Source organism: Solanum stenotomum, chromosome 1 (assembly GCF_019186545.1).
Source record: "Solanum stenotomum isolate F172 chromosome 1, ASM1918654v1, whole genome shotgun sequence".
Classification (NCBI taxonomy): Eukaryota; Viridiplantae; Streptophyta; class Magnoliopsida; order Solanales; family Solanaceae; genus Solanum; species Solanum stenotomum.
The window spans coordinates 1,197,236-1,208,736 of NC_064282.1; the positions used below are offsets into that span (position 1 = coordinate 1,197,236).

The 11,501-nt window shown below is 31.2% G+C and overlaps 1 protein-coding gene across 1 annotated transcript; it reads right to left on the reverse strand.

The window, feature by feature from the left end:
• Positions 1 to 1,381: 1,381 nt before the first annotated feature.
• LOC125853736 (probable magnesium transporter NIPA6) lies at positions 1,382 to 6,381 on the reverse strand. Its single transcript, XM_049533472.1, has 9 exons — positions 5,922 to 6,381; positions 4,452 to 4,508; positions 4,261 to 4,351; positions 4,009 to 4,169; positions 3,777 to 3,904; positions 3,475 to 3,612; positions 2,950 to 3,042; positions 2,728 to 2,845; positions 1,382 to 1,968 (listed from the first exon to the last, which is right to left on the reverse strand). Exons 1-9 carry the CDS (start codon positions 6,043 to 6,045, stop codon positions 1,880 to 1,882), a joined length of 999 nt encoding a protein of 332 aa, XP_049389429.1. The 5' UTR covers positions 6,046 to 6,381; the 3' UTR covers positions 1,382 to 1,879.
• Between the last annotated feature and the right edge of the window lie 5,120 nt (positions 6,382 to 11,501).

Consider the following 11,501-nt stretch of genomic DNA (forward strand, 5'->3'; position numbering starts at 1 on the left):
GTGTAATTGTAGACCACAAATATTGCATTCCATATCTTGCTGTAATAGTAACTAAGAAAGTACAGGTAATCCTCATAATAATTTATTGATAACTAGAAAATAAAGAGGGAAAAGGAAAACCAACAAGTAGAAACACTTGAAAAAATAAGAAAGAATTAAAAGGAGTATTATGAAAAAATAATAATAATAATAATAGTGAGAGCTTGTGCTAGGATTTATCATGAATGGATAAATTTCAGTGTTTAAAGAAATAGGCCTCTTTTATATCGACTTAAGACTGATAATATGAATAAAATTATATCGATTGAGTTTAATAATAGGTTTAATGATTTATTAAATTCCTTACTAATAATTTTGTCAAGCTTTTCCAATATGTTGAGTATCTTATTACTCTTTCCTAACTAAAAATTACTAAATTAAATTCACAAATAGTAAATAGTCTAATACATATTGATAGTAATTCATAAACCGTTCTCTAATCTTAACATCAAACGAGAATTACTAATTATGATTAAGTCCTAAAAGTATGAATTACAAGTAGAACCTCATTATATTAATACTCGATTAATTAATAATCTTTTTAAAGATAATATTTTTCTTCGATCCCGACTTGGGCCAATGGAAAAAATCATTCATTTTGATAAAATAATATAGTATATTTTTAGAAGACCCCTATATAAATATATGGTCCCATTAATATTATAAATTAATAATTCTTTAAAAGTACAAATATATCTAAGACAATTTAGTGAAATATGATTCTAATGTGTTCTGTTTGTTTATCAAAATTTAAATCTAGTTGAAATTTATCACTTGCATCCAAACGTTTTGATGTTGTCTTTTCAAACTGTAGCATAAAATTGTAAAAAGTTCTAGATGTGATAAGTGATGTATTGTATAATTTTCAACTTTATCATTAACATTGTTTTTTCCAATAGTATCCACAATTTCTTCTAAGTTTTGGACCTCTGAACATGTATCATTTCCACCCATCTGACAGGTTATTAACATCCAATTTATTGCAGTTACAAAGATCATTAATCATGACCTCAAGTTAATGAATGACATTTTCACAAGTGATTTCATTCAAATTCTCTGAGATTTCATCCCAAAGGAATTTTACGATGTTGAAACACTCTTTTAAATAAATAAATACTAATTTATCAATTTTAAATAATACCTCTATAAAATAATAATATTTCATGGTCCCATGAGTTTTATTGTATAAGGAAAAATATTGTGATGGTAATTGTCTAACTATGAGAATAATTTGGGTTATTTGATCATCTATTTATGCTCATACCTACAAGTGCAACAAAACAAAAAATGTCCCCCGTTAGCTTTTTAGGCTAAATTTGTCTACAAAATGAACAATTCATCCAATCACTCTTAGATGTGAAATTAGCTCACCATACAAACATGAAACAGATTTTAAAGAGTGGCGGGTCAAGAATTTAGCAGGCCAGATTTCCATATCATGAACTCCAGAAAATACATGATCTAACTTACTGCTGCAACTATGCTACATTCTCACACTATAAAACTCCTAATATGTTGCACCAATTTGGTGGCACAATAAATTACAACATGAATCAACTAAAATCCTCTACACAGCCAACTGAATAAAGAGACATCACCGGGTATGTACAAACCTCAATTTGAACAGCAGCACAGCAAGGATCCATGCCAAGCTTCAGTTACAAGGTGACTTCGACTCAATAGCCTTTCCCAAAATTGTGCTTGTACGAGAACTTGCCTCCCACTTGTAAAGCTCAACATTGCAGAGCTTGAGCAAGAATGCTCACAAATTAAGCATCAGCTGTGGATACAGCTTCAACTTTTGCAGTCGAAATCTAGAATCTCTATCAACGAGATGATATCAGCGGAAATAGTTTGAATCATTCAACATTATGTAATGTCCATCCTCCATAACTTTTATATCTTCTCCATCATACCACGATATATTTCCTGCATAAACAAATGGATTATAAGCACAAACTTGCAATACTTTTGAGTCGTATAAATATATTGAGGCATCAATTTGGAGTTCCAAGTCTAGCTTCTACAGAAGCATTTCTAAGAACATAAAGTATACTCCAGACCTGAACTTCTACTGAAAGTTCTATAACATCAAGATTAATACCAGCATGTGCTTAAAAATTTCTGCCAATCACTAGCTCAAGGGAGTCATCAGTCCCAATGTCAATTAAAGGATGCCAATGTGTCACATGATGGAAACACATGCTCTTTTAAGATGTTTAACCATAGAACCAAGTACCCAAAATTAGAAGAGCATGTGCACCAGTTAAGAAAAATTGGAGCAGCTAATCTCACTATTTCACCATATGCTGCACCGCAAAAATTTGTGCTCCTTTCGTGGTCTAGCCCCATAACGAAGAGGAATAATCATTGTGAAAGGTCGAGTAAAATCAGACGGAGTACAGATTCGATTATTTTATTTGTGTTCCTTACCATCTTCATTGAAATCAGAAAAACACAAAGTAACCAAATTTAGAAGTTTCATTGAAAATAAGTAGTCAAATTGACCTAAAATAGGATAATTACACCCAAATCAACATATGTTTTTAGGTATTGCAGACCTACAGATCCAATGCCATACATTTTAAAAGATTTTAGACTGCATGATATCAAGGATATACATACATCAAGATGAGAGGCATACAATTTATTTAGCTAGCTGGTACATGCTTCAACTTCAAATTTTACCTGGTGGATTTGCTGGTTCTTGTTCTCTAGTCAGATGGAGTAAAATTGTTCCTGAAAGAACTGTGATAAATCCACAGATCTCAGATACTATGCTACTAGCATCTTGCCCAGCCCAGTCCTGCAAAGAAATATAACAAAGCAAATGATGGGTTCGCAGCCTTTGCTCTGCATACATATTAATGGAGGACCACAACAAAGAATAGCTTCAAATTGATAACATACCTTGAACATTATTGCGCTTGCGATGATGGTCAAAGTGGTGAACATTACATAATATATTGGAGAAACAATTGCAGCATTGAATGTATCCAGTGCCTATCAAAATGATGCATAAATGTTAGAAAATGCTTCAGACCCCCTCCCCCCCCCCTCCAAAAAAAAATAAAAATTCCCATGTGAATAATCCTGAAATATCATTCATATCACTAAATTGCAAAACCAAAAATTAAGCATAATAGCATGCACTGCCCATTTACTGCACTTTGTAATGGTCAAGGAGCATCTCAAGGTTCATGTAATAAGGAAAATTTTAATATCGTAAAGCCAAATAACTACAATAGGAGTAACATTCAAATTCAGAGGAATTGACATCCATCATATATACACATGATGAATGGTCTGAGTTAGTCCTGATTATAGGCATTTGTTTTAGAGAATTGGGAATTCACGCTAGTAAAGGCAATGCAAATGACTTATCAGATGGATTACAGCAGATCTCAGTCAAGCTGGAAAGTATTATGCCATTACCCTGTTTAGATAATTTAACTGCGTGATGATACAGATTACTGCAGCAGCTAGAAAAAACCAAGTCTGCGGATAGGCAATCTGACTAATTCCTTCCAAAGTAAGTTTTATTGCAATTCCAATAGCCTTTATGCTGACAACCTGCAAATACAATAAATTAATAGAAAGCCACAGAAACATCTTGACGGGCTAGGGAAGTGTTCACATCTGCAAAACAGCTTTATGTCCAAGAAGAACGTAGTGTACAAATTCTACGTAGGAATAAAGATGATGACTTGAAGAAGCCTAGAAGAAAACATAATTACCGTAAGTGCACCCATTAAGGAACATATTCCCAAATATATCAGCATGTTTGTCTGCCCATAACGAGGTTCATAATGAAACATCAAAGCTGCTACTATGGAGATTGTTGCTGCTACATAAATCACAAATGCTGCAGGCAAAATCAGAAGGAGAAATTCGTAATGAGCTCACAGGAGAGAGAAATACCATAACCTATAGCAAGATAAACAGGAAAAAACACTAAAAGTCCAGAACCTGGTTGAATTGCCAAAATCCAGATTTCTTGTACAGAAGTTGGCATATGCTCCTGAGGTGCATGTATAACAATTACCACAGATCCTACTATGCACAATATGCATCCCACTACACCTAATCGTTGTAGCCGTTCCCTCAACATACAGTGTGCCAAGACAGCACTATTCAGATTCACCAAGGTTAGTTATGGAAACATCAGCAGGAGTTCCTTGACAGAGTTTCAAAACAGCACATAAGACTTCAAAATCTCACCTGATAATTATACTCAACGCACCAAGTGGGGTCACAAGAACTGCTGGAGCATAAATATAGGCCACAAAATTGGAAACCTCTCCAACAATCACTGCATAGCCAAATCCAAATGTCATTAAGACCACAACAATACTAATGCATATTTATCCTGAATGAAGTTTACTCGTGGAGACAACTCATGATCCACTTACTTGTAATCATGCCTGCCCACCAAAGGGGTTCAAGCAAATAAGTATAGCCTCCAACTCCTGCAGTGAAGATCACAGTCGCCAATAACTGTTTAACCAGGCGAATTGAAGTTGACAAAGTATACAATAAGGAAAAAGGATACGAGAGAAAATGTTAAAGTTATTTGGCCAATTAAAGTACTAAATGGAAAATTGACACACTAGACTGCAGTCTGAAAAACAAAACAGTATAAACTTTCAAGCAAAATATGCTCCGCTACAAGTACAGCCATAGGTTACTCCTTGTGAACTCATAAGTACTTCATGGATAAAAGATTCTGCTTGCACTATAATGTCCAACCGAAAATGGTTCTTCTTATGTAATGTATGGATTGGCAAGATCATGAATAAGAATAGAAGCTGTTCAAACTGGCGTTGCAAAAATTTAATCAGCTAGAAAACCAAGTATTATTTATCAATCTTCCTACTCATGGTTCAAATTAAAGTAACTGACAAATGGGATTAGAAACGTGAATGTCAAGAATCCAATTTTCCAATTCACATCATGTAACTGTTAGCAGAAAAAGAATGGACCTAATGGGGTTAGAAACGTTGTCAACACACACAGCACGAAAACGTTAAGATGAATAGTTTGCCTTTAGACCTCATATTTGATAATTTTCGCATTTCCTGTCCATTTCCAAATAATGGATTTCATGTGTTCCATCCCCCACTTCATTTGTGTTTTCCAACACATGCCTGAACAGTAACACCTGACTGAAAGTGATCCTTAATGAAATTGAATCCACCACCGAAATGAGCAAAATCCTAGTAAACTTAGCTCTAGTTGTATGTCAGTAGCACTGTTTACCAGACGTATCTACCAACCCAATTAAGGATCAGCGAACTATCTTTAAAAAGATTGTCATAATCAATCAAAGTAGAACCAACAATACAACAAATTGAACAGAACAGTTCACTCTATATTGAAGATATACAATATCATAAACATGCTTAGGAATTAAGTACTATATAAAATAACAACATCTACCAAATAAGGAATTATAAATGCAGTACACTCTTTCACTAATATAATTTTTCCCATGTGAGTTTCACAAAGCATATCGGTCCTAAGCCATGATAAAGGAGGAGGGATGGTCAGTGTAAAGTAAGCCGACTATAATGAATCTTTTGAATATCGAACAAGCGTCAATTGAGAGGAATAGAGTTCATAAGGGATAATAATTCGCAGTTGATTGATATATTATTTCACTAATATCACACATTGAAGCAGTTCACAACCCAAACAATTCGCAGTTGACTGATACATTATTTCACTAATATCACACATAGAGCAGTTTCTCAACTCAATTCCATACTTAATTGCTGGAATTGTGCATCCATACGAGCACTGCAACTTTAATGCAGGAGCAGTTACATATACACAAAATAAATGAGAAATCAAGCAAGCGAACAGATTGTCCCAATTCAGACCTGCTCGAGTGCCAGCAGCAGTAGCACGCTTGAGACCTTTCTTCTTCAAGATAAAACTCGTTCCAATAAACAAGCTTGAAACCATTGCTAGAACTAAACCAGTTGTGTTCTCCGAAAACCCCATCCTCTTAATTACTCTTCAATATATATAAATACACACAATCAAACAATCAATCTGTAAGAATAACCCCTCCACTATACCCTTCCTAATTCTTCTTCTTCTGTAGGTATATATATATATATACATATACACTGTCAAAAATGTAAACATATACAGAACCTGAAAGAATGTTAGTTCCACAAAATTCTTACAACTGTATGTTGGGAATTGGGAGAGGGAGATCTGAAACAGCTGAAGAATAAATTTAACTACAGTTTCAGAGAATTCTCTTTCTCTTCTCCCTCCCCAATAACCCAAACTTATCTTCCGCTGTAAGCTTCCGCACTATGTTACTCCTCCTTCTTCTTCAAAGTTTACTGTAACGCGGAGACAATTTTTGTTAGACGTGAAAAATGAAGCAAACTTAACGCCGTTAATATGAGCTTTGAGGAAAATGATCAGATAACGGTAACGAGTCTAACGAAGAAGGCCACCTCAGCCGACAAATAAAAAGGGTGTGAGCTGTGACCCAACTGACCCTAATCAGTAATCAGGCAGCTGCCGCATATTCCCTTCCATCTCTAAATAAATTAATGTGCTATTTTCACTATTTGATTTAATTAAAATAAATTTTAATACATATTTTAAAATGGAGTAACAAGATCTAAACGATACCTAATTACGTTTACAAATCACAGAGACTCCCTCGTGAAATCATGATTCAAGATTCACATCATCACAGTTTATTATTCTATCCTAATTCACTTTCATGATATAGAATCTTTTATAATTAGCTTTTAACTAAATTTTAATCGACCAAGGTAATATAGTAATATGGCCTAATCAGGGCCGTCTTAACCCCTAAGCCACTAAAGCCATCGCTTGGGGCCCCATATATTTTGGGGGCCCATTTAAAAAAAAAAAACAATTATTTATATATGTTATTTTTAAAATAAAAAAATTATATGTACTATGAGTGTTATGATTTCTACCAAGGAAATTGCATATGAGATGAAAATAAACCTGAATTTCGTAAAAAACAATTTGATGAAAATAAGGATAGCGAAATCACAAAGTCCCTTGAAGAATCTTTTAGAGTTGATTGCTTTATATATGTAGAATAGATCAAACTATTTTTTCACTTCAAAATAGTTTTGGACCAATTGAAGCATATGAAAATATTTTTGATTTCTCATTTAATGGTAAAATATTGAGATCACTAGATGATGAGAATTTAAAAAAATATTGTCTTAACCTTGAACTTTTTTTAACACGTAATAGTTATTAAGATATTGATGGTTTAGATTTATTTTTAAATTTAAAGTGTGAAGAGAAATAATACAAGTAGAAGGTAATGATCTAATGAAAATACTCAATCAAATAAAAAGACTTGATTCTTTTTCAAATACACATATTGCTTATAGATTAATGTTAACAGTTCCTGTAACTATTGCCTCAGCCGAAATAAGTTTTTTCGTAATTAAAATTGAATAAATCTTCTTTAAGATCAACAATGTCCCAAGAGAGATTGAATTAGTTAACTATATTATCATTTGAAAATGAATTATTAACACAAATCGATTATAAAACAGTACCTAATGACTTCGCATCTAAAATAGCTAGAAAATTAGATTTTAAATAAAAGTTATATGATGAAAAAAATAATATTAGGACCCCTCTCTTGAATTTCTCTTTAGGCCCCCAATGTTGTTGAGTCGGCCTTGGGCCTAATTAATTTTTCTTTGACTGATTATTAAAAATATGTATATATATATATATATATATATATATATATATATATTCATTAGAATCATCTCTATCCTAGGTATTTCATTTAATTTGAATAAATCTATGTATACACTATCTCAAATGGGCAACATATTAATCAACTATAATACTCAAAAGACTCATGTTTCAAACGTTTTAGAATAGCAAAACGGTCCTTTTTCCTCTCTATCTTGCGAATTTTTTTTATGTATATATAAAGTACTTTTATCATTATTCAATTGACGCAAATGTACACCTTCTCTGTTATAATTGTCGAACATCCAATACCATGTAGGGATGGCAGTGAAGAGGGTTGGGGCGGGTTGAATTTAATCCGAATTATAAGAGTCCGGAGCTAAAAGGGTAAAAAAATTGAGTGACATTTCCAAAAGAACAATAAAAAACAAGGTTGAAATTAAAAGGGCAACATTTAGACAGAAGGATAACTCTGTAAAATTTTAGTGGAAAGGTGCAGTGTCCTTCCGAGACGCAAGATACAGTGTACTTGTAAGTCGCAGGATTGCCTGCACCTCGCTTTCTAAGTTTTGTCAGAAGCAAACAATTAAGGTGCAAAGTTTGCCTTCTTTTAAATATTTTTTTTACATTCCTTTAGATTTTACTTTTTTGCATGTGAATAGTTATAGTGTTGAATTTGATTCAACACTATAATTTTATTAAGAAAATAAGTATAAATACTGTAGTGTTATTGTTTAATATTTTCAAAAATTTTGAAACATATTTTGAAGAAAATAAGTAGAAATAATTTTTTGCATAATATGTACAGTTTGCTTTTTAAATGAATTGATTTTTAATTATTATTTTTAAATAATACTATCAATATATGACTATCTCAGTCCCTCTAATTCATATAAAGTAAATTGTTGAAGTATGACACACTTCTTAAGAAAAATATTCAAGGACATAAATCGAAATGCTACTTTCTACTATAACTCTTTTAATTATTTTCAAAATTATTCTCTTAAGTTAAAAATCATGTTAAATGGATAGTAAATTCAATTATTACCTAATAATTTATATTATTTTTAAAAAATTTTAAAAATAATTGAAAATGTAATGTAAAATATTTATAAGATATATTCATATTATTTAATATTTTCACTTGTATATTCATTTTACTTCAATTTTTGTTAGATTGTTATAATTTGAGAGATTAAAATAAGAACACAGAACATAAACAACTTTTTATTTTTTTAATAACTTCAATTCTTCACGAAATTATCTCAAATTTTTTGTTACATCATTAATTTCACTACATCAAAAATGATTTGTAGCGGCAAATTAACAGCAATAGCTCAATTGTCGCTAAATATGTATTTTTAGCGGCAATTAGAACTCTTTGTATATGTCCCTAAAGCCTTTAGCGACACTGAATCTAATGACAATTAACTAATGTCAATAAAGACTTTAGCACTCTTTATTAATGTGTCTATTTATTGCCGCTAAAAGTTATTTTTTGTTGTAGTATTTATTTTTTAAAAACCAAAATTCTAAAATCATTTGTAAGTTAAAAAATTGGGAGGTAAGAAATGGTTTTGCAAAATCGAAGTTAAAAAAAATGGCATGAATGAGCCTTTTCTTTAACAACAATAGTATAGATGAACCAAACTTTTAACAGATAACCAAAATAAACCTTTTCTAAAAGTTAGATGGCATATTTGAGTTTTATCCCAATATAAAATTAGTTTAGAACCAACTTGAAACACTAGCAAGATAAATTATAAGAAGCAATGAACGTGTCTAAAAAACTATTGCAATTAAGAAATCATTTTTGCAATTCTTTAAAAGAATTTATAAGAAAATACTTACATATTTTTAATCAAAAGTAGATAATATAAAACTAAAACAATAAAAAGTATTGAAAAAACATAAACACGAAGATACATAATTTCAAGCTATTGACTCATTTAAAATATATTATGACAGCAAATCGATGAAGTGACTGTGACGGTGATAAAGGCAAAACTGAATCATACATATCGTAACAGAGCAAAATAAAATCATACATAAAGTTTCTCGTGTTGCTCATTATAATTCAAGAGATTAAGGAACTTCGTTTATGAGATTTTAAAATATAATGTACAAATAAGATAAACATATGTGCACACTTGATACTATTGATCAATTCTTAGTGATATTGGGTGTCTAATTCTGAAATTTTATTTTGTTCTTCTTCCCCCACTATTTTGCAGTTGAAGTTCACTCAAAAATAATTCTTCAAGAAACCCCAAATTTCAAATATGAACTCCCATAGGTGTTCTTGAGCTTTTGTAAAATGCTCACTTAAAACAAAGTTCGTTCTAACCTAAAATTTCGAGTTTCATTTATGGTGCAAATTAAATGTAGCTTAAGGATCAAATTTCACAGTTCAATGAACAATATATTTTCAACAAGAAATTATCACTTCGAACTCAACAACTCCATTCAATCTACTCCTTAGCTAAATTTTCATAATCAAATGAAATTTTTAATACATAAACATTAATAGTTCATCATATGGGTCAAATTTGTTTAGTGGATCGAGTCATGCAAGTGACAAAAGCAAGTAAATTAGATTATTTCAAGTGAAATCGAAAAATTGAGGTTGATTTCAAGAGATACATCAAATTAAGTATAATAAAATTTAGTAATATCGAGAATATAAATAGATAAAGTTAATTAATAGATGAAAATAAAAAAGGTATATTCCAAGAAATAAAGAACATGACCCTAAACTTTCAGTGGAGCCAATAATGTTCTCCGAGGTCAAGGACCACTAGTTTCCACAAGAATTTCGAAGTGAACGACCATTATTTTCAAGAGTGGAGGAAACGAATCTGATAATTTTTATTTATATCTTATATTTTTTATGCATTTTTAAATTTAATATATACAAACATATAATTGCAAACTTAATTATAGAAACGAGTTATGTATTCGTAATAAAGTTGGAAAGCATAAATTTTGGCATCTGATTATATATCCTCACTTCAGTATCAATGAATGTGGTAGAAAAAATACAATTCAAAGTTGTCCACTTCCCATTTACGAATGAATTCCTTTTAAAAGTCTTTTGAAACATAGAATCCAATCATTTCAATTTCTGAAAATGATGCTAGGACACATGGCCACTTGTATATGGTCTTAAAAAGAAGGACCTCTAAAACCTCAAGAATAATTAAATCCCCTAAATGCCTATTAAAGTTCAATCTACAACAAAATAGCATTGACTATTTTTGTCACAAAGTCCAGAATATTAATACAACGAAATGTGCACCATTCCCACATTTTGCAAAAGGAAAAACTTTGTCATTTCATTTAAAAAACCTATCATTACTAATAAAGTTGAAGGGCAAATGAGAGCGAAGTTAACAAATACTGATAGATTGATGTATTAGATAATATCTTGTCTAAATACAATAGATGATCCCCTAAACAAGTTTTCATATTTCATTTAGTCACCTAAAATAAATTTATTTTCATAATAAACTAATCTATACTAAAGTGGTGTTATGAGGACAAGTTAATCATTCTGAAGTGACCTCTACCTCCTAAAATTAGTACTACTAACTATTACTCCTGAAGTAGTATAATAAACGCATAGTGGAATCTTGCTTTAAATTTTTTTGATTGGCACGGAATATAAAAATAAAAAAGTTGTTTAGCACGGAACTCAACAAAGTAAAGAGACTTTAACACAAATGTATAATGTTTAG